We start from the raw sequence: 24,526 nt of genomic DNA, 5'->3' as shown, positions 1-24,526 counted from the left end.
ATTGCTCCCTATCACTTGCCCCTCCATGACTGCTACCTTGGGAGCACTCGGTTGCTCGACTGGCATGATTGTTGTCATAGGAGCCTTTGCTTTCAGGGCTCGACTTTGTTCTAGCCTTCGTAGGTTCTCAATTTCCCTCTCCCTTGTTGCTTGCATATAGCGTTCGATCTCTTGTACTTCGGCAAGACTCCTACCATTGGGTAGTAAAACCTCAGAGGGAGATAGTCCTAAAGGATCAGGAGGTGCAGTGGATGGAACATTCACATGCACACTCTCAAGAATCATAGGGTCTATTTTAGGCATGAATGATGAATTTACTTCCCCACTCCCTTCATTTATTTCATTAACCGCATGTTCGGAGCGAGTAGCTCTACTAAGGGTCTCTTTTAAGCGGCTAAATACGCTGGACCCGGGCCGTGGGCCCATGGCATGCATGTCTTGACTTGAACTATCAGGGTTTGGTGTAGGATACCCCTCCATGACTTCGTAGTCAGAGGAAGAATCACTAGACACGATATGAGGATCTTGGGTCGCGCTACCTTGAGTCCTGGCCGAAGGTCCAGAACCTAGGGTGGAGGAATAATGGGTGCCCGCGTAAATGGAGGCACTACCAATATGCTCGTGCTCTAACACTCGTCCAGAGCGTAGGTTCATATGACTTGGATCCCCTAGAAGTGTCAGTGAATGCCCGTGAAGGCTGCTCACCTAGTATTTTTGGGTGTTTTGCAACCCAAGTCTTTTCTTTTTTTTTTTTTTGATTTTTTGGTCCTTTTTTTCTGACCCAGCTATAGAAAAGAATGTATGATAGCTCAAAACGAGCGTCTCGATCAGAGGGACGTGCCGTGCTTTACAGCCCTCCGTTTGGTCACTTTATGCCCTCGGAATCCCTAAAACCGTCAATTTCTAGTAGGGAACTAGGCCCAAATTAGAAAGTCTAAGGGTGCAAGTGGGAAGAGAAGGGAGGAGAGTGGAGGACTTGCCCCACATGCTCTCATTCCCTCTTGAGGGGGTAGGGTATATATATAAGAGTGAGTCTAGTATATATCATACGACTGAGGACTGAGGCTTGGGCTTGGGCTTGGGCTTGGGGAAATGATCCCGATCCCGATCAGAATTTTAGTGTAGCCCCCCCAGTCACTCACGCTTAAATATTTTCGGTTTTTTTTTTTAAAATTTAGAATATATATATATATATATATATATTTTAAAGGCGATGACCGCGCGCGGTTTAGGTGACCCTTTCTTGGCCACACACACTGTTAACACCTACCTAACCTCTCTGCCAACAGCTCACAGACAGCTCACTACCTTATCTACTTACTAACAGTGCTGCTAACCACTAACTAATCTGTTAACTGCTTACTGACAGTGAGCTAACTATCCACCTACTTCCTCTCTCACTACCTTACTGTGCAAAGACTGTGTGCAGACAAACCTTGACAGGAAACTGTGTACAGACTGTGTGCAAACAGAAATTGCTAACTGCCTTCCTACTTATTCATTCACTGCAAACAAGCTAACGACTACTAATTGTGAAAAGACTGTGTGCAAACAGAAAGCACAACATTATGTAGAAATCACAGAACTTGTAGACAATACAGAAATTAACAACTTGCAGAAAAACAACTCATTCCTCTTCCTCTTCCTCTTCTTTTCTACTACAAACAACTCATAGGAGAAGCACAAAGTGCCTCTTGGGCTTAGTGCAGGGCGATTCCCCGGCAACGGCGCCAAAAATGTGCGCTCCTTGCCACACTGTCGAAGCAAGGGCCTTGCCTAACACTGTGTGCGAGCCATAGACGGCTCCAAGCACACAACTAGCTTAACTAGTAAGCTCAAAAGAGAGCAATGGTGTGTCACTCACCGCTCTATGCTCCTGCCGTGGAGGATTCCTCGCTGCGAAGAAAAAGGAGACGCCGCTACGTCGCGCTCAACCGCTTCACCTCCGTTGTGCCGCCGCAATGATCGATCGCGCGCTCTCTCTCTCTCTCTCACATACACACACACACAAGGAGGTGAAGAAGAAGAAGATGGAGATGGAGATAGAGCAAGAGCACTCTTCTATTGCACAAATGAGAGAATGAGTGAATTTTAGGTTTAGTTGGCTTTTATATGAGCTCACCCCATTCACACTTGGGCACCCATGCTTAGCCAACTAATCCCTTGAATGTCCCAGTTAGAGTGCGCCTCTTATCGGCGATCACTCTTACCCTTTTCCTATTGGTCCGACAAGCCCGGTACCTGACTCTACCAAATACATAATACACGTCCGTCGTAGGTGATGGGGTGTCCGTGAGCCGTGAGGGTTAACACTTACTGAGCGGGATTGCAGGACAAAGGATGAGGATGACCTCATGGACTTGGGCATGGAGTGCATATGCACCCAATTCATCTCTTGGGACATGGTTCTGGTCTTACTTGTGCTTGAGGGCATGGAGAAGGGAAAATCAAAGGAAAAGGCCACTTTTTGTTCCTTGATGACATTGCAAAGACACTAGGACTCAGAGAAGAAGAGTCGCTCTCAGTGCTCGCTATCTATGCGGGCATGAAAGATCCTAGTGGGAAAGCAAGAGAAGGTCAACTTTCAAATTGATTTTGAAGCCCAAGGTCTCCCACCAAGCCTCTCTTTCCTCCCAATTGAAAACGAACAAAATTTGGTACAAACCGTAGCAAATACACATATAGAAATCAAATCATGTGCCTCACTTTATGAAAGCATCCTGAAAAAAGTTTTTCATCCACACAAACCGCTGATCATTATGGGTGGAGAAGATCGCTCTAGCATCGAACCTTACAAGGAAAACTCTTGAAGAGATGGATGAAGAAACTGAGGTAACCACTTTTTAACCTTATTGATAGTCTATTGTACCCTATTGCAAGTGTTGAAGTCGTATAAAATGTTTTGTAGACCGCATACTATGTTGATAAGTTTGCAATGCGTACTGGAGGTTTGCGCAACGTTTCTATGGGTAGAGATAGCTCCGTGTGGAACTACCTTGGCCATCTAGGGCCATCCATTCTTTGAGTTGCTCACACAGAGTTCTCCAAGCATGGTTCTGCGGAACTGCTCAAGTGCAAAGCATTAAGTGCCATCCTTGATGAAGATTCCCTTGCCCTTAATGCTCACAAGTGTACCACTCACCCTATACCTACAGATGTAATTTACAAGAAAACCAACCAGCCATGATGTAATATCCAAAGCGATATACAATAATTTTGTCCTTTGTTTTTTTTTTTTGGTCACTTTCTGTACTTTCTTTTTTCTGTTGCACAGATTTGCCAATAAATTATTCTTTTGCAACGCATTCACACCTCCTTGACCATCCAAGCACCCGTCGATCGTGGGACATCTACAGGTGAACATTTTGCAAAACGGAGCCATTTTGGGTGCGCACGGAGGCCGTGGGATCGCCAAAATACACGATGACGCACAACAATGTTGCACGGGCCAGAAAAAGGCCCGGTGCGCCACGGTGCGCATGGGCCAATTTTGACCCCCATGCGCATCGTGGCGCATAAGGCCCTTTTTTTTGCCCGTGCGGCGCCGTCGAGCGTCCTCGTGCATTTTGGCGGTCCCACAGCCTCCGTACGTACCCAAAATGGCTCCGTTTCGCAAAATGTTCACCGATAGGCATCCCATGCCCGAGGGGTGTTTGGATGCCACAGCCTCCGTACGCACCCAAAATGGCTCCATTTCGCAAAATGTTCACCGATAGGCGTCCCACACCCGAGGGGTGTTTGGATGGTTGAGGAGGTGAAATCTAACAACTTGATTAATTTAAATACTTCAACAACAAAAAGTACACAATTAACTATTACAGTTACACCAAATGGTAAAAAATTGACTCATTCATATTATATGGAAAGATTAGAGATATCATAAACAAAGGTTACACGGGGAAACTAATTCTTATGGAGGCACCCTTGATTCCTCAGATTGGTCATTGGAGCTAGATCTGTATTTTTTAGAGTAACTCGCTTAGCATGCAACATACAAGATACGCCATCTTGGAACAACTACACCAAAATGTCCTCGACGACATCCTGTAAGGCTAATAGAGTTGCAGGCTGGATACGTGTAACAGAATCTGAATATTTGTCCATCGTTTCTCTCACCACCCGAGAGAAATCTGCCTTTAAGATTATTGGCTCGGTGCTCTTTTGATATTTTCGGATCTCACTAGAGCAACCGTGCCTGGCTTCCATCGTCATTTCTTATGCATTGTTCGTGATGGTGGAGGAGCCGCTTGTCTGGCCCATTGAGGAGGGTCATTTTTGTACTTTTTTCTCCTCTCCTTTTGGGCTTGTTTCTCTTCAAGTGTGAGCTTGTCCTTTTCCTTTTTCGCACATTGTTTTGCTCTCTGAGGAATTTGTTAAGGTCTAGAGCTCCTAGCCTTTGCTTGTTGGGCGGCCTGAGCTCTATCCTCTTCCGCTCTCCTCTCTGCCTCTGCTCGTGCTTGTAAATTAGCCAAGTGGGCTCTCTCAACCTCAACTCTCTGCCATTTTTCTTGCTCTCTCTACCTTCTTTGTTCTTCATACAATCTTTGTGCTTGTCTATCAGCTGCCTCTTTCTTTTCTATCTCTCTCATTCTCTTTCTCCTCTTGGCATCTCATGCTATTGAAACAGGATCGCTTGCTATTACTTTGATCACCCTTTGTTTGACCCATGAGGGAAATTTTCGCGGCGTAGTAGCGGTTGCTTGGGCTTCAAGTGCAACCGTTGCTTGAGTTTCAGGTGCTGCCATTGCTTGAGCTCCAGGTGCTACCGTTGCTTGAGTTCCAGGTCTTGTTTCTTATGTGGCTCTGTTTAGAGCTGCGATTGGTTCGAGATCCGCTGGCAGAGGTGTGCGATTTGCATGATGTAGTGGCTAGAGATCACCAAAAATCTATTGCATGGTGTTTTGATGCTCTGGAGTCGAAGGTTGGGGGAGTGGTTGGGTGTTTGGAGCTGGTTGCTCTGTTGGGTTATCCACTTGTGGTTGAGGATATAGATTTGAAGCAGTGGATTCTATATGAGATGTTGCTTGCAGATTTTCAGTGTTGTCAGTGGCGGTGGTGTCATTGTTGTGCATATTAATGTGCTCTTGTGTATTGTCCATGTTGTGCAAGATATGAGTGCGTGTACGTTTGGGCTCGAGAGGATCTTCTAAAATGTGCAAACAAGAAATGAAATTTAAATTGTGAGTTTTGACTTATATAGTACTTAAAGTTTTTTTTTGTAAATAAAAACTCAATAAATCACTGAAAATTAAAAAAGACTCAAAAATGATCAAACTTGATCCATGGGACTAATAATTGTTGCCTTAACAAATCACTTTGCATGACAATGCATGTTTATAATAGAAATGGTTAGTATATATATATAAAAATCCACCCAACGCCTGCCATCACGCTGCCTTGTCTCTGACCAGCATCGAAATTGATCTTTTGCACTTGAAGCATGATATGATTGTGATCGCCTCAAGCTAGCCACTTTCCCTATTCTACATTTCAAACTTCTTTGTTCTCTAGTCTTCTTTCTCTCTCTCCCTGCTAAAACTCTGTAGAACCAATTGAACATCTCGTGAAGGGCATTGCTCTTTTTTCTTCCACCTCCATGTCGTGTATTTTTAAAATAAACTGCTTTTGCTTGACAGTGTGAGCGTTCCATTCCTTGGCTACTCCAAATGCCTAATGAACCATAAGTGTCAAGAAAAAATGCACTATGTACAAAAAGAATGTGCTGACAAAAAAACAAACTTTAGTTTTGCATACAAATGTATTTTGATTGCAAAAATCATATGTTCAACACACCATGTAATGTGTTATGTGTGTCTCCCCCCAAGCATCCACCATTTGTGTTGTAAAACTATTGATTACAAACTTTAAGGTGGATATCTCATCATCGGTTAGCTGTGCCTCTTCTAGAAGACGAAAAATATCATCAATAGACTGCCACACATGAGTACGCTTAATTCCTAGGGCTGCTTCATGACCTTTGTAGGGGGTAATGTCACACACCTTTTTCCACAACTGAAACTCATGGGGACTTTGGGAGTCAGAATAGTTTGAAAGCAAATGCTTAGCTTTACTACCACCCATACATAATTTATTAGGGTGATCTTGTGTACTTCCAGATGCCTTCTTGTCCTTTGAAAGCTCAATTGCACCCCCATGTAGACCAATTCTCAATAGAGTAGATTCGAGCTCTCGTATACACTCTTCTCTTCTTTTTGCAGGCTCCATATCCCACGCGTAATTAATATGGAGCATAAACAACTTGTCAAAAATTCGTAGATGGGCATGAAGGGTACATACATGCACATTTATCAGTAATATTGGAAGAATAGGATCCCAATTTGGATCATCCATGTTTCGATTAGGGAGTACTTGTTGGTCACAACTGAGGATACCTTGAAACCATTGTTGTAGTGCTTTACCCACTGCTTGTGCAGTGGGTACACGTTTTGTAGAGCTGATTGTAACTTTGCCACCCTTACCCTTACCACCTTTCGACTTGCTGGCCTTTGCACCCTTGCCCTCAATTCCCATTGAGACTTTACTATGGCAGCAATAAACGCATGGATAGAGGTTCATTGCACCTTGCTTGCACCCTACAATACACTTGAGTGTTTTCAAGTCTCCTCCCAAATGCTACTCAACTTGGAACGTTCCAAGACCTAAAACATGGAATCTTTCTCCTTCTTGTTGTTGTCGAATGACATCAACGATTGCGGTGTGATTGAAATACCATTTCAGAGCCTCATGTGTCTCATGTGGGAGATGAAAAACTGCCAACCACCAAATATTTTTCTCTGACTGAACATCTAAACACATGTTTCCCTTCTCATTGGCATTTAGCTCGACATCGGTACCCACCAAGGCCCTGCTCATCAACGTAACGCTTACCCTTTCGAGCCGTTGACCTTTAATAACTTGACACTCATCAAGCTTCATAACAAATATCACTTTGCCATCACACTCTTCTTGTGTCAACTCATAAAATCTTATCATTGACTCAGTGGAGCTTCAACAAGTCAACATACACATTGTTGAGCTCGTTGTAGCGGAAGAATTTGTTGTCTTTTAATAGCATGTCATCCTCCACATACTGAAATCCTCCCAACAAGCTTGCAACTGTTGGAATTAGGGTTGCAGAGAAACACACACAGCTTGGAGAAGATGAGGGAAGCTCAAGGCACACAATAGAGAGTGTATTACTTAGTGTGCAATGGAAAGATAGATAGCCCTAGAATGATGGGAGTATATACAATGCTCGGGGGAAAAAACGTCCTAAAGAGGGAAAAAATGCCCCGGCGGTCCTAATGTGTTCAGACACATCACTACCACATGTATATGGTAACAAATCCCCCCTGGAGTGATGCGGTGAACGAGAGCTGGCACATGAGTAAAGGGAAGTGCCATGCCCTGAGGACATGATTAGTCCACAAAGGGGAGTAAGCCCAAAGCTTTGCGGAAAGCTTCAAGCTTCTCACGAGACAATGCCTTTGTGAAAAGATCTGCAAGGTTGTCCTGTGTTGGCACATAAGTCAAGCTAATCTCTCCTGTTGAGAGCCTCTCCCTGACATAGTGGTAATGCACCTCAATGTGCTTTCTGCGAGCATGAAATATTGGGTTCCTTGCAACTGCGAATGTGCTCTGACTGTCAGTGTAGATAGTGTTGGCAGTGTTTTGTCCAACACCCAAATCAACCATAAGGCGTCTGAGCCATACACACTCAACTATAGTTGTGAAGACTGCCCTGTACTCAGCCTCACAACTCAAAGTGGCCACAGTAGGTTTCTTCTTGCTCAACCATGATATACATGAACTGCCAAGCATGAAACAAAAACCACTTGTGGACACTCGCATGTCAAAACAACCAGCCCAATCTGAGTCCGAAAAAGCATGTAAGTCTGGCGGCAATGATCCCCCTTGGGATAAAACAAGCCAAGATGTAAAGTGCCACTAAGGTAGCGGAAAATCCTCTTGACAGCTTACCAATGCTTAGACCCTGGGCTATGCATAAATCTACTGACCTGTGAGACTGCAAACTGAATATCTGGTCTTGTGTTGCATACATAAATGAGACAGCCAACAGCAGTTTGGTAAAGAGTGACATCAACAGGATCGCCAGCATCATGTAGACTCAACTTCAAACCTGTTTCCATGGGAGTGGCAATAGGTTTGCAGCCCTCAAGTCCAAACTTACATAGCAATGTCTCTATGTAACTTTTTTGACACAAGGCAATACCATCATCACACTGCTTAAACTAAATACCCAAGTAATGATGCAACAGCCCCAAATCTTTCATCTTGAAAGTAGCATTCAAATCAGTCTTAAATTCAGAAATATGTCTCTCATTTGGTCCAGTGATCAGCAAATCATCGACATAAAGAACCACAATGAGAAGTACATCATCCTCATGCTTCACATACAATGTGCTTTCTGTTGGACTGTTCCGAAAACCTCGTTTGACCAAATGAGTGTCAGCTTTCTCATACCAAGCACGAGGAGATTGCTTCAACCCATACAAAGGCTTCTTACATCTGCACACTTTGTCCTCTTGTCCTTTTATGACAAAACCATGAGGCTACGTTACATAAACTTCCTCAAATATGTCATCATTCAAGAAAGCAGTAACAATGTCTGATTGATGTACATCCCAACCAAAATGAGCTGCCAATGCACATAGAAAACGCACAGTTGTCATACGACAAGTGGGAGCAAAAGTCTCTTCATAATCTATGCCTTTTTGTTGTGCATAACCCTTTGCAACAAGTCGAGCCTTATGGCGATCGAGATCTCACCATCCGGCTTGCGTTTCAACTTGTAAACCCACTTCGTACCAATGGCCTTTTTGCCAGGAGGCAAATCACATAAAGTCTATGTGTCATTTTCTATAAGTGCATCATATTCTGATTGCATGGCACCATCCAATTTTCTATAAGTGCATCATATTCTGATTGCATGGCAGCCATCCAATTTTCTGAATTTTGTGCTTCATCAAAAGACAGAGGCTCTTCAACATCATGTAAGCTAGACACAGCCAAAGCATAACAATCTGGTGCATAAGATGCATGGCGAAAGCCTGAACGAGTACGACTAGACAAAGGTGCATCCAATTTACTGTCACGCAAAGTGTGCACCAGCCATTTTGGCATACCTCTAGCCTGCTCATTTTCAGCCCTTTCCTCATCAAGTACATCATGTACATCTGCATCAGTAATAGGCTGATCTATAACATTTTCAGAAACCCCCATAGGCTGTACATTTTCCTCATTGGAACTTACGTTCGTATTTCCACCACTAAAAAGAGGCAACAGTGTCATAAATGTTCTGTGAACTTACATTACTGTCTCTAGTACATGACAACAAGGGCTGAACAGAATCTTCCACAAACACTACATGTCGTGAAACCAGAATACGTTTGCTAGCGGATGATACAACCTGTAACCTTTGCTTTCAGCACTATAACCAACAAAAATACATTTGACAACCTTATCATCCAATTTTCTACGCTGTGTTTGTGGCACCAAAGCATATGCCAAACAACCGAAAACATGCATGTGCTCAATAGAAGGCTTTCTATCATGCCATGCTTCATATGGAGTAATAGACTGCAATGCTTTTGTAGGACACCTGTTTAGTACATAAGTGGCACACATGATGGCCTCAAGCCAAAAAGAATGCGGCAAAGCTTGACTTTTGACCATACATCGTGCCATTTCCGTCAGTGACCTGTTTTTCCTGTCAGCAACACCATTTTGTTGAGGTGTATAAGGCACTGTACATTGGTATTTTATCCCACGACTAGCCAAAAATGCATTAAATTCATGAGACATATACTCCCCCCCTCGATCGGAATGGAGGGTGCCCATAGTACATTTCGAGACATTTTCAGCCATAGCGTGAAATTGTTTGAAGCACATAAAAACTTCGGACTTCGGTCTAAGCGGAAATACCCATGCATGCCTGGAGTAATCATCAATGAAAGTCACGAAGTAAAGGTAATTGCCCAAGGACGGAGTTTGCATGGGCCCACAAACATCATTATGCACGAGTTGCAACCTGCATGTGGCCTGAACTGAACCATCCTTTGGAAACTTAGAACGCTGCATCTTACCCAAAATACAGCCTTCACAAACATGTTTGACAGGTGCTTCAAGAGGCGGGAAAGAAGCAACCATATCAAATTTCTCCAAACGCAGCAAACTGGAAAAATTCAGATAACCAAAACGTGCATGCCAAAGTTTTACATTTGAAATAGCCCTTGAATCTGCAATAGCATTTGCAAAATTTTGTCCACACTTGTCATACAAAGTGAGCTTATACAGCCCATGGCACAAAAGACCAGATGCAACGATTTCATCACCAAAACTGAGATCATGAACTGTACATCTGTCATCCACAAATTTGACTACAAGTCCAAGTCTAGCAAGTGCGGATACAAACAAGAGATTCTTCTTGATCCCATGTACAAAAAGTGCATCAACAAGTGTGAAGGAACTGCCAGCAGCAGTAAGCACAATCTTTTCAACTCCCTGAACCGGATAAGAGGCATTGTTGGCACAAGTGATTGAATTCCCATGAGGGATAGACTCAAGAGAGGTAAACAATTAACGATGTGAGGTAATGTGCTTTGTAGCACCACTGTCAAAATACCACACATGTGAATCTGCAACAATTGACAAGCATGCATCATGGACAGCAGGATTGTAAGTGCACTATGCGCTAAAAGCCCATTCTGCATCAACATCAGCAACACAGTCACAGAAGACTCAACAATGGCTGCATTTGTAGTGGAACCACCCTCTTTCTTCTTAGCCTCTTTGGCGTTCAACTTAGGACACGACTTGATCAAGTGATCATTAGCTTTACAATAATGACAACACATCTTCTTTTTGCCCTTATCACCAGAATTGCCAGACGAAGTGCTGCCAGCAAAAGCATTAGGAACAGAAGTTTTGCCACTCGCAAGTGACTCTTGCAACAACAATGTGCATAATGCATCAAACTTGACAACTTCTGGATTTCCTTGGGTCGTAAGTCTCCAAGTACTAGCAAAAGTCTGGTAAGAATCTGGTAAGGCATCAAGAACAATCTGCATAAGGGAACTGTCTGAAATGACTTCACCTGCAGAAATAAGCTGCTCATTGATATCCTTGACACTAGCAAGGAAAGTGTCCATATCATCTTCCTCATGCATAATGTTTGACTCTAGCTCTTTACACATCAAAGCAATTTAAGCCTCATTGCGACTTGCATAAAGACCTGCTAGAATATCCCAAGCCTGTTTTGCAAATTTTGCTGAACAGATGTGAGGAACAATGGTACGCTTCACAGACAACGGAAACAATGCATGAGCCTGCGCATCCTTTACATCCCAACGAGCTTGTTCTGCCATAGGGAAAACAACTCTTATAGCAGCAATCCTTGCAGCAAGGCCAACAACATCCTCAACATCGCCTACATCCTCAGAACAAGGACGTACATCAATGCCCTGCACAATGTTCCACACGCCCTTTGACACAAGAACATGTTGCATCATATAAGCCCAGACAGGGTAGTTGTCCCCATCCAACCTGTCCTCAGCAGCCATGGTAAATGTTGCACCTAATGTGAAAACTGCTCGAAAATACGAGAAACGGAGCGGGAACAACACGTGTTGTATAGCACAAACCGTAGAAGACTGTAAGGCACATATTATGCAGAAATTGGCAATGACAGAAATTTTGCACAAAATGACGAAATTGCCTGTGCAAACCTGCCTGTAGTGGAAACGGAGGCCGAAATGAGCCCGAATCAGAAATCTGAGCTTGATCTGTGAACGCTCGCCAAACCTCACTGTAATCGGAGAAAGTGAGTAGGCGTGTTCTGGAGCAGCTGGTGACTGAGCCCGGGAGGACGCAACCTGCTCTGATACCAATTGTTGGAATTAGGGTTGCAGAGAAACTCACACAGCTTGGAGAAGACGAGGGAAGCTCAAGCACACAACAGAGAGTGTATTACTTAGTGTGCAATGGAAAGATAGATAGCCTTAGAGTGATGGGCGTATATACAATGCTCGGGGAAAAAAACCTCCTAAAGAGGGAAAAAATGCCCCGGCTGTCCTAATGTGTTCACACACATCACTACCACATGTATATGGTAACAGAAACATCATTATTGGTGCACTTTTTTGCGACACTGACACTCTAAGGTGTTGGCAAAAACTGAAACAAACCTTTTGTCCAATGACTGAGTGTGACACTTCTATACAAAGTTTCATAGGCCTTAAAACTTATTCCTGTGTTGTCACACACCTCCATCATCTCTTGAGGCGACACAATGCTCTTCAGCTCACTGAAATACTTCTGCCACAAAATATTAGGAATGCCAGCATTGGATGGATCATCCATTAGCTCAACCAACTCCTTTGGCTTAATGATATGCTGTAGCAGAGCACTTTCGGTTGTTTGAGCATCGAAATTGATTCCCATCATCATTCCAGCCAAGTTTTTGCATATTGAATTAGCGTTACACCAAGCTGTAGAACATGTAGGAAATCAGAATCTTGCATCCATATTCTTACAGAGTTTGAAGGACACGTTTCTTTTGAGCTCCACCACTTGAGGATAGCAAGGACATCGCTTGTCTCTTGCGCATACAAATGTGGTAGCCCAGGGGAACGTGTATAAGATGATCGATTCATTGGCACATATTCCATGAAGTGTGTTGTAGTTGAACATAATTGTCTAGTCAACGCTCCTGCTTTTTTTTTTGTTGCTGTACCTTTTCATTGAGATTTGCCATCTCATCGTTCAGTTGCTTTGTCTTCTTGTTGTCTTCCTCTCTAACTTGTTGTAGATCTTTCGCGGACTTCTCTTGCAATGATGAATAGGCAGCCAAGAAATGTTTACTTGCTTCCCTTTTATTGACAAAAATTAAATACAATCTCCAGCAGTAGCCAAACAGTCTGTCTCTTCCATCTCCAATAAAATGTAGAAGCTCAATGAGATTACAAAAGGCTAGTGGTGCATTAATCGTTGGATCACCAGGGTAAATGTGGCCATCAATCCATAAGTTGATTGCCTTGCACCCAATGCTTTGTAGCTGATTTGAAACATTGGGATTCGATGTGCCAAGTCACATAGTAGCATACTCCTACTCCAAATCAGTATTTAATTGATATCGTTTTGGCCTATTAGTAATGTCTTGCAGTGGAGGCCGATTGGATGACATGTTTGTTAGCTAATCGAGCAAATTAGAGAGAGAATGTGTAATGGTGACTGCTGCAAGCAAAGAAAGCTGGATATGGAGGGCAAAAGTGGAGAGTACTCAGAGATATTAAAAAAGGATTATGTTGTGGAGGGAAGAAAGAGAGGGAGTGTAGCTCAATCTCCTTTGAATTCAAAATGTTTATCATGAGAGCTTTAGAGAGAGAAATGTTGTTGCACATAGAGGAGGTAATGGAGTTTTCCATTGCTCTCACCTGGAGCTGGAGTGGGAGAAGCACGAGAGAGAGAGAGAGAGAGAGAGAGAGAGAGAGAGAGAGAGAGAGTGGGAGAGAGAGTAGATCTACAACCTTGGAAAATCTGCACTTTTTGTCAGATGTAGGCAACATATAGAATGTCCTCTTGATGATTGGGAAATGGAAGTGACAAGAGAGAAAAGGGGGGGAAAGAGAAAGAGTTGGTTCACATTTTAGAGAGAGAATGCAGTGAGAGAATATGCAAAATCTGATTTTTTTTACAGGGAAGAGGTGAAAAGTGCTTCTTTTAATGAGAACTAAGTGAGATAGAGTGTTTTATATGCTAGAGAGAGAGAGATGGGGAAAAGAAATTTTAAAATTTAGCTACCCACCTCACTTTTGGGTTAAAATAGCCTATTTTTAAATACAAAATATACAAATGGTATTTTTAAATTTTTTAGCATAGGCCTTTTTGCCCTTTCTTTTAGGCTTAGTCAAACTTGGCTTAAGCTTTAAGCATTTCCTTAAACTACCAAATAAAGAGGCCCTCCGATACCCCATTCCCTTCCTAATGCAATTCAAAACTGCATCCCCAACCTTTGTGAAGGTACCCAACAACCACATGTTTACGATAGCACAAACATTAGCGGACATTTCAATGGCAAAAATCGAGCATAGAAGTGTCCTCCTCGACTTATCGAGCAAAGAACTCGTTCAGGTTGAAACGATGCTCCAAGGGCATCTATTATCCATGCAAGTCCCGTAGTGGCTCTCATATCATTTCACTATCAAACTCGAACCCATCGTTATCTGCTACCTCATCTCCTGCGTGGAGATCATATAATGGAATCATTGGAAGCCCTTCAATTTTACGTGTGAACATAGCCAGCAACAAGGTCTCAACCTACAATATGGTTACTATTTAAAACAAAAGCACACCAATATCTACCAACCCTAAAATTCATGGAGAAATGGTTAAGAACTTATTGGATCCGTGAAGTCATCTATCATAGCGTATGTGTCTGACACCATTCGGAGAAAAATGGTGCGAAGATGGTGAAAATCGCACAAGCGGGCCTCCTTGGTGATGAGTGCCAAGTGGTCTACTCAGCACGCCATGACTACTGCGCCATCCGATAGTAAAAACTGTACAGCTAGTCTGAACACATTGGCAACAAGCTCAATAGAGAATATATTCCATCGGGGTATGCCACCAATTCCGGCTTCAAGTTTGCAATGTGTGCAAAGGTCTGCCCACACAAGCCGCACCCCTCCAAGATGTTGATCAGGCTCCATTTTGTCGAAGTGTGAGAGAGACCCAATCAAATGTTGCCGGGATCACTCGAAGTCTCTTGCAATACAAAATACCATACGAAAGAATATTGATTAGTTCTTATCAAGTTTAAAATTGAAATTAGATGCCAAATTGTCATAAACTTACTGAGAATTGTTTTTTGGATCAATGATCACCTCCTGTAGATGGTATAGATAAACAAGTACTATGAGATGTACTGGGACTACTGCAACACTTATAATGGCTACTATTTATGCGTCAGAGTGAGCCAAAATTGTGTCACACGCAAAATTTCATTTAATCAAATGTTAAGTACCACCAAATTTCAAAAAGAAAGCATTGATTTGTGGTTGTGTTTCTTACCTCATGGAAAGGAAGCAACTGGTTTGAGTGGCCGAATCGAAACTGAGTGGCTACCCTTGCTTTGCCCAGTAGCAATGGATATGGTTCGCTCGAAACTTCGGGATCTCAAAGCCTGGGATGGACTAGATCTCCATGACTCCAAATGACGCTCGGAGTCACCCTTCTCATAATTGGATCCGCCACCTTGATGCTCACTCCTTTCACTCTAAAAATCCTCCAAGAACTCTAAAAAATCTTCAATGACTAGTCGTACTCCCTTGTTACCTTGTTTAGGTCTGCCCATTGCAATTTTTGGGCTTCGACATCCCTTGGTCATGCTAGGGGAAATGGCATCGGTGGGAGGTTGATTGATGGTGACACTTTTTCTTTTTCCCTTTCCCCTAGCCTTCTTGTGCAATGTTGCAAGTCCAAAAAAAAAGAAGTGAGGACACTATAGCAATTCAAACACATTAGTTGAACAAGAAAAACATAACTTACCATTGTATTCTTTAGCTTCGGTTTCGGGAAACTCGACATCTACATAGTCCAAAACCCATGGATAGTCTCTCCACGTTCCCTTACCATGGAGTTTCTCTATTTAATGATTGAGATAGATCCCGCTCTCCTCTCTCTCACACTCTACCCACGCATCGCTCGAATGCTTGGGATATTGACTGCAACAAAGACCTATCTTAAGGGTGCCCAACCACCATCTACAAATAACAAGAGGAATAACTCCATCATTCAAAACACGCAATTTTAATATTACATCCTAATAAATTTGTATAGTTCAATACCTGTATAGCAAGCGTTGGACAATACATGTGAAACATGGCTGCTCCTCTGTGCTGTGTGTGGCTCGTATGGTTGGCTTCAACCGCACAAAAGCCTTGCTAAAGTGCTTTTGCTAAAAAGCCTACATTGCCTCACCAAGAGACATGCCACAATCGTGTGCGATGCATGCATGTAGCTTCTTCAACGTGGAGTTCTCGGCCTCCATCTTTTTTGCCAAGTTCAATATACCCCTGCATAGTAATATGACAATACTAGAGAAGACCTCGTACTCTAATGTTACTACGCTTACCTTTCAAGATGCCACCAATATACGTGCATTCTCAACCATTGCGAGAATGGATTCTCTTTTGTCAAAATAGATGCCTCCACCAACGACACATCACCCTTGGCCAATATATCGACTAGGTGACATTTTTTGCAATCTACCATTGGATAACATTTTTAATAAATTAAGAAGAAACAATGCTTTCAAAAGCAGATAGTACTTACTTCGTAGGACTAATACGTGCCCATGCAACCTCGGAGACTCTAAAAGGGGTCATTTTGCAACCATTCTCTCCCCAACCCACAAAAGAAACTCATTTTCAAAAAAAATATGTGCCATTCTCAGGATAAGCTATGATCGCTATCTCTAGTCCCTTGCGCACAAAAAAGTTCTCGGTCTCTTTTACAATCAAATCATAGTTCGCCTTGTGATCATCTTTGTGCATGTGGTACTCTCTAATCCCCTTGGCTGGCAAATTTTGTGTTTTCAGTCAATACATTGCATGGAACTCTTCTTGCAATACAAATCACCAAAACAAAGTGGTTTCTAAGAAAAACCCCATGTATTTACTATAAATTTAGAACTACCTTCCACAATAGCAAAGACTTAGGTACTTTAAGAGAAAGGTAGAGAGTGAGAGTGAGAAAGAAAAAAAGGGGAGAGGGGACCCTTTTATAGGGAAAAAGGAAGGGGGGCGTGTGTTGCCAAATGGGGGGGGGGGGAGGGGGACGCCGTGTGGGTCCATGTGGGCGGCCATGCAAGCGTCCACACTCCATGCGAACACCAGCGTGGCCCCTTGCGGCACTTGTGTCCATGTGTGGCACACCACGTGGACTGCCACATGGTTCGCAACAGTCTGTGTGGCATGCCATAATTCGCCACATCGCCTGCAATCCATATGGAGTGCCACGTGGACATGGGTCCCACGCGGGGCCACGAGAGGCGGGAAGGGGTAGCTCCCATGGAGGAGGGGAAGGAGAGAGGGTGGGGGCCCGGTTTCCACGAGGGCAAGGGATGGGAAGAGAGAGAGAGAGAGAGAGAGAGAGAGAGTTGGCGGATATGTCACGAGTGGATGCTAGCAGAGCGAGAACAAAACCAACAACTCTATGTCAGCCAAGGACAGAGCTTAACCCGTAGGCGCATGGAAACAAGAAGATGGATGTCAAGTACCTTCTCAACCTTCCATGACAATCTCTACTCGTCAAGGAAATCAAATCTAACCATTCTATGCACTAGTGAAAGCAACTCAACCTGCGATGCTCAAGCTATCCGAAACTAGACCAAACGCATTCAAAATGTCATGAAACTCATAAGATACACTCTCCTCATCAAGAGATCAATAACCTATGGACTATGACTTGGTATCCCACCTCTAACCTCCTCGTATGACAATCGCATATAAAGACAAACATTAAAATCCAGGTCACCACTTTTTTTTTGTAAGATCCTAATCCGTAGCTCTACTCACCGTGAACCCAAGGTATGAAGAATTCACTAAACAGACACACGTTTTGCGAGAAAAATCACCCAAAAGCTCGTAGGAGCTTGCTTCGCGACGACGACGACGTTGAAATCGTGTAAACTTGGCATTAGATTGAAGCCGTAGCTGTTGCTAACCCGTTGATGGTTTTGCTTTCACAATGGGGGTTCCGTAGAGCGTGTAGGAAAGAGAATAAATCTCTCTCTCTCTCTCTCTCTCTCTCTCTCTCTCTCTCTCTCTCTCTCTCTCTCTCTCAGACACAACGCGCATAGTAAAGTTCGGCTTTGATTAATTCAAAAGTTGGCTTAGGGTTACAAAAATTGGCTTATATACAATTCCTCATTAGAGGCTTGTTTCCACAACGAATATTGGCCGCTCAAATATTACAAAATTGTCATTCGGCTTCAAAAATAATGATACAAAAGATAGGGAAGGCTCCTTCTGTGTTTGTCCGTCAACATTCCCCCCTTCCGCGTTCATGTCGGCCTTGACATGACAGGTCTTGATCTTCTGCTTCCGGTAGAAGTTGTGTTCATGTCAATGGAATCCTTGGGGCTTTGGCAGCTTTAAGTACGACTCGTACCTTATATTGCCCAAGGTGAATTGTGGGGCCAAATATTTTGCTATCATATGTAAATAACCCAGTGTAGAAGGCTTCCTCAAAAGCCTACATGTTGTAGCTGGGTAAGAACATGATCCTTTGATAGAGCATATGTAATACCTCTAGAGATGGCTGCCTCGACAAATCATATGTCATTGTGGTGACAATGTCGCCCATTGACAGAAGGGTCGAGTCTGTAGCTTTGGACGGTGGGAACGCTTCAATGCAAGCCAGTCTTGCAAATTTTCCTCATCATCACACACGTCAAGTCAAGAGAGCCAGTGAAAGTCTTAATGGTGCCCTTCAAGGTTTTCACCATATAAGAGACACTTATTCTCTCTTCTTCCTTGGGTGGTTGCAAAGAGGGGTAATTAAGCCAGTTGGGATGTCTCTTCAAGATTCTGAAATGGTTTGCCCATGTGCATACATGAGGGATTGGGCAGAATAGGACGTCATCCCTTATAATCTTTGGGGCTTCCACCAAGTACTTTAGAAATCCTAGATCCCTAGATCACTGGCTCGTGCTTCCGTGTCGTGTCCTTGCTTCAGCTATTTCTCTTTGTAATTCCATTAGCTGTTGTTGAGCAAGCATATCTCTTTTAGTTGCTGCTTCTGCTTGGTCTACCAACATCTCTTGTAGTGTAGCCATTTGTCGTTGAAGCTCCTCATGTTATTTTTGAAGCTCTTTGTGTTCAGCCTTCATTCTTTCCTCCATGGCTAGAGATCCTTCTGCTGTATGCATTTGTTGTCTTTGCTCTAGCCCTAATTCCTTTTGGAGGGCGGTGAATTGTGCTTCCAAGGCTTGCACAACTTGACTATCTTGCCCCTGCACTTGCCCGTACAGCCCTCGGTGTTGCCCTTAATCTCTTGATTGTCAAGTCCTGGAGCTCTAATTTTTCTTTCAGCACTAGCACTTCATATTTTGTTGCCTCTAGCTCATCTTCTACTCTTTCTTTCTCTTCTTGGAGAGTCTTGACTTCTCTCGAACCTCTGCCATTTCTAGTGTTAGAGTATCTCGTTCACTCTTAGCCTCTCTCAGTGTTGCATTGAGAGTCTCAAGCTCCTTTTCGGCTTTCTCATCTTTCAAGTGGGTAATTTGGACCATGCTCGAAAGGCTATCATCTTCCATTTGGATATTATCTTCTTCGGTATGCAACATACTCTTAAGTATGGAGCCTGATTTACCTCTTGTAATTTTATGTGGTAAAAACGCACATTTGTAAGGCCCCCATTATGGGGAGAAGCCATTGTGCGTGACGGAAAATCACTCGCAGGAAATATAAATCACTCGTCGGAAACCAAAATTTTCATGGCCAATCTCGAACCGGAATATTCCTTTTCGCCGAAATATTATGGTCGGATGGCGGTCGGAAAACGACCGATCGGTTGGTCGGTTGGCCGGTGGTCGAAAGTCAATGGCCGGTGGCCGAATTCAAAAGCGGACTTGTCTTCTCAAGGGCGGCCACACATGGGCGGATTGGAGGGTCCGATTTGGACTTATCAACACAAGGGCGGCTACACATGGCTGCCTCTCATGAGAGAGGGTAGCCCTTTTGGCCTATAAAAGGAGGCCATTTCTACACACATTTCCTAGTGTGAAGTTGATGCAACAAGGTGGGTGTGAGGTGGTGAGAGTGAAGCAAGGCGGGACCTCTATTAAGGGTATAATCCCTTTGTAAACTACTTCTTGTTTTGAATCACTAAAGCCATTGAGTGGCTGCTTTCCCGTGGACGTAGCCCACATTGGGTGAACCACGTATATCATGTGTACTCTCTCTCTCTCTCTCTCTCTCTCTCTCTCTCTCTCTCTCTCTCTCTCTCTCTCTTTCTACTCTATAATCTCTTGTGTGTGAAATCTATCTCTCTCCATTAAGTTATCTACTCAAATATCTATTTAGCTACGTCATATTTCCTAACACATACTGTTTTCTTCAGCAATGGTCAGAGACCACGTTCTGACTCTATCAAGTATCTGATATGCGGCTCTTATGTCATCTTCATTTGCTGCTACCAAGTTTTTGGTTGATGGCCTATTGATAGGGCCAGCCAAAGGAACTTGACGTCGCATACTTAACATGACCCCTGCTGGAGGTGCTCTCCACGGGCTGGCCAATTGTCTCTATTGTGGCAGTTGCAAGATGTGGACTAACCCTGGCACTACGGGCTGTGGGGAATGCCTTTCTTGAGCTTTTCTTTGCATTTCTCAAGTCTAATTTCTGGTTGATGGCCTATAGATAGGGCCAGCCAAAGGAACCTGACGTCCCATACTTAACATGACCCCTGCTGGAGGTGCTCTCCACGGGCTGGCCAATGATCTCTATTGTGGCGGTTGCAAGATGTGGACTAACCCTGGCACTGCAGGCTGTGGGGAATGCCTTTCTTGAGCTCTTCTTTGCATTTCTTGAGTCTAATTATGGTCCCTGTGATCCACCAACTCTTATCTATTCAGCAAGGATATCTTGTCTTTCTTATTTCTATCTCGCAAACCATGATGGGGTTGGAGTTCCGTAAACTACTGTTGAAGCCTCTTCCATTGTATACCAGATTGAAGGAGGTCTTCATAGGTGTCCCTTTCTTCTTTCTCCTTGTTTCTTGGTGGAGGTGCTGCCTCTTCTATTCTTTCTGGTGAGGTTTGTGGTTGGGATGTCGAGGGTTTTAGACTTGGAGGAGCGGTGGAAGAGCCTAGTGGTGAAGGTGGTGGGGTTTCAACTTTTGGTTTATCACCTTCTTGCTCCTACGTAGCTGGAGGTTTCCCTCGTTTCTCTCAGCTTCTTCTTAATGTCTTAAACTTCCTCCATTGTGAAGGGCACTAAGTTCTGTTGTTTGAGCACCCTCTCTGTTTCCTCATATGCTCGGATATATTGATCAAACTGATCCTCTAGAGGTATAGAGGAGCTTCCGCCAACTTTTGCTGGGTCTGGCACCCAGTACTCTTCAAAGTCTCCTTTGAGTGCTCTTTTTGTCCTGAACTGCTCAATCAACCTCTCCATCTAAGCGGCTTTTTGGCTGTGTGTTTCCTTGGGCTTTGCTTCTTTGGTCACTACCATCTTTCTCTTTTTCTTTGGAGGTTCCACAGGTTCTTCCTCTGGTACTATTTCTAGCCTTCTTTGTATTTGTGTGGTTACTGTGGAGCCACTGTAATCACCGGTTCTTCTTCTATATCTGGCTTCAACTTGAACCACTCATTTTGTGTTGGTGGCTCAGGCCACTGTCCTCCAGCATTGATGGCTTCATATGCAATCTTCATCAGTGTTTCTCCTCCTCCAATGTACTTTGGCTTTTCCATGCCCATGCAGACCACTTGCTCATGCAGGTATTGGGCGTAATTCACTTCTTTGGGAATAATGCTTTTCAAATCCCAGGTGTTGGTCTACTAGGAATAAAGCCTCTTTGGTTAACTCATTTAGAGTGGGGCTTTTCTTCATATGCAAATCCTTTTGAAGGTATGCATTTCTCAATCCCTGGATAAATATCAACATGAGTCTAGATTGAGTAGGTAATTCTTCTATCGAACAAAATTTTACGTACCGTTTCAATTGTAGGGCTGCCTTCCTGACAGATTCTCCCTCTTTTTGCTTGAACTTATGGATTTGAGAGACAGTATTGTGGGCTATCTCTCTTTGAGAGAATTCCTCCACAAATTCGTCAAATACTTCTTGGATGGTCTCAAAATCCCGTCTTTCAACAGAATCAAACCAGGTGGGAGCCTCTTCCTCCAAGGTGAGTCCAAATCTAGCAAACTGTGTATCGAAGTCCCTGACCTCTTTCGCTCGGATCACTCTCAAAAACATTGCCACATGGTATCTAGGGTCTCTTTCCCATGAATATTTATTGTTAACCCATTTCTAGACTTGAGAGGGTCTAACACGCCTGTGATCTACCAGCCTAACGGTTGAATCCCCTCGTCCCTCTCCCCTTACACGTTCTGTTTCATATCTCAATCCTCCGTCAAATGGTTCTCCCACTCCGTGTCCTCTATATGACCTTTCAAAAGGTGGTTCCACTGCAAATCTTCTTTTCGTCTTGATTCTCTCCATATAGGGGAATCTTGCCCTGGTCGATACCGTTGTTGGTCCCTTGCTCTCTTTGGGATAAGAGTAAGAATAAGTAGGCATTGGTGAGACTATAGGGTTCACATATGATCCATTTGTAATAGGGACTTCTCCTCTATAGAACTCATATTCCCTCGTTATTGTAGGTCGCAACCAAGATTGCAACGTCTCAGGATTTGGGTTGAAATATGAAGGAAAAATTGGAGTTTCAACCATTCTAGTTTGTCTAGTTGGAAATCTGGCCGTATCCTCTATTTTCGGGATTTGTAGACTTGCTAGGGGTAGGGTTTAGTCCTTGAGTTGTCACTGGATATGTTGTAATTGCTCCAATAACTATCAATCTCGCTACCTCTGCTTTCTCTATCGGTACATACTCCCTTCCATATTTGTTTACATATATTATGAGACTCCCTTCACCTAATTCGTATGAGAACAAGTATAAAATCTTTTCTGTGCTTAACTCAAAGGGGTAAGGTGCTAGACATCGGGAATATGTTTTGACTCTCCCATTTAGGTACTCATAGATTCCTACAGTCCCTAGGCTAGTCATCACTTTAGTCACCTTTTTGTCAAACACCAGGTGGCGTTAGGTAGGTCTATCCTTGGAGGTATTTTGGTGATTTCAAAAACCATCTTCCCTCTTACAACATTGTCTCCATATTTGTTATAATTCTCCAGGTCCTTGACAATGAGGTAATGTATTCCCTCATCATCTCGAAATCTATCCCCATCATCATACAATAGAAGGGCTTCCACTCCTTCAGCTTGTTTTTCTTCAATACATATGCTTTTACGTCCCCTTTCATCAGCATATACTAGAGCCCCATGGGCATTTGGTCCTTCTAAGTAAAGGGTTGTAAACCTCATCATCCGAGTGGGGTTCTTAGAGGTGCTACCTCCTCCTACTTGGCTTGGTCGGTTAATAGTGGTGTTTTGGTCAGCCATGAGGTAAATAGATTGCTCTGAAGAGGTGTCGGTCCCACTTCTATCTTCTATAATTGGTGCTAGTGGATCTATTCTTGCTTAAGTTACGCTCTCCTCTATAAACTCTAAGCTGACCTTGTCTCCTTGTGATCGCTAGTCTCTTTGAAAATTTCTTCCTGATCTTAGATACATCAATTCCTTAACCCACAACTATCAATCCAAACCTTTTACCTCAAAAGTTTATTCCATCGTTCCTTATTCTGGCTATTATTTCAGCTCTCCAATTGGTTGACTGATTGTACTTTTGATTGGTCTTGACTTGCTGGACCTTGTTGATGGCTATCTGTACAAAACTTTAGACTCTGCAAATCTTTGTCATACAGTGATTCTCACTTTAGTAATATTTAATGTAGATTAGTCCCATGCGAGTACTTTCCATCTAAAGTTTATTTTGGGGAGGGTTGGTTTCCTATATATGTTCTTCTCACTAGTTTGATTGGTAAAATATGTTGTTAGAGTTAAATGGAACACTTTGCCAGGCTCAATCCAATCAAATAAGCTCTAATTTTGGCCCTTAGACATTATACGCGTATAATGTCTATCTGGAAAAAATGAGAAGATTTCTTCTCCAGATATTCTCTAAGTAACTCTCAGAAGCTTTCAAAGTTGGCTTTGAACCAATTTTGTGGAAGTTATAATCAGTTCAAGCCTCACTGTGGCTCAATTTTTGTTCTTTGGCACTTAATGGCCCAAAGATGCTTCAATTTTCATGAAATCTTGACTATTGGTTTCTAAGGTCCCTTAGAATACTAGGGTATGCACAAATTTAGATTTTGGAGTCAATAGGGTCAAAAAGACATCATACACGTATAATGTCTTTTTGCCCAGAATGAAGAAGTTCTTGCAAGTTTGTGCTTAGAGTGGTGTGCTCATACACCTTGTATAGTCAGAAATTCAAAAAATGTTCAAAATCATAAAAAAGACATCATACGCGTATGATGTCTTTTTGCTCAGAATGAGATGAATCTTGCTCCAGAGGTTGTTCAATACTTAAGGAACTCACATCTACTTTTGACTTGAATTTAAACCAATTTTGTGCAAGTTACAACCAAATTGGGTGTGCACAATGTCTGGACTATTTCTTAGCCTTTTTTAGCTTAGAATTTGAGCCAAATGCAATGAAATTTAGTTATGGACTCCTTAAATGCTTTAAGACATTAGGGGACACTTACTTGTACAATTTGACTATAATCTGGGCCAAAACACATGATACATGTATGATGTCTTTTTCCTCAGACTAGACTTCTGTTTCTGCCCAAGGTTCTCCTCTATGAGTATAC

General features: G+C 43.0%; 1 protein-coding gene across 1 annotated transcript in view; it reads right to left on the bottom strand.

The window, feature by feature from the left end:
- The window catches only part of LOC147421654 (uncharacterized), a 42,100-nt gene extending 20,900 nt beyond the window's left edge, over positions 1-21,200 (bottom strand). Inside the window, exons 1-2 of the mRNA XM_086502956.1 lie at positions 21,042-21,200; positions 14,228-14,337 (exon numbers count right to left, since the gene is read on the bottom strand). Coding sequence (XP_086359082.1) covers positions 14,228-14,337; positions 21,042-21,200 — 269 coding nt within the window. The remainder of the gene's footprint in view (positions 1-14,227; positions 14,338-21,041) is intronic.
- Positions 21,201-24,526: the final 3,326 nt, after the last annotated feature.

The sequence above is a fragment of the Adiantum capillus-veneris genome, chromosome 27 (genome assembly GCF_014529385.1).
Source record: "Adiantum capillus-veneris isolate H3 chromosome 27, ASM1452938v2, whole genome shotgun sequence".
Classification (NCBI taxonomy): Eukaryota; Viridiplantae; Streptophyta; class Polypodiopsida; order Polypodiales; family Pteridaceae; genus Adiantum; species Adiantum capillus-veneris.
The sequence above is the reverse complement of the archived record's forward strand: the minus strand, read 5'-3'. Positions and strand labels throughout refer to the sequence as shown.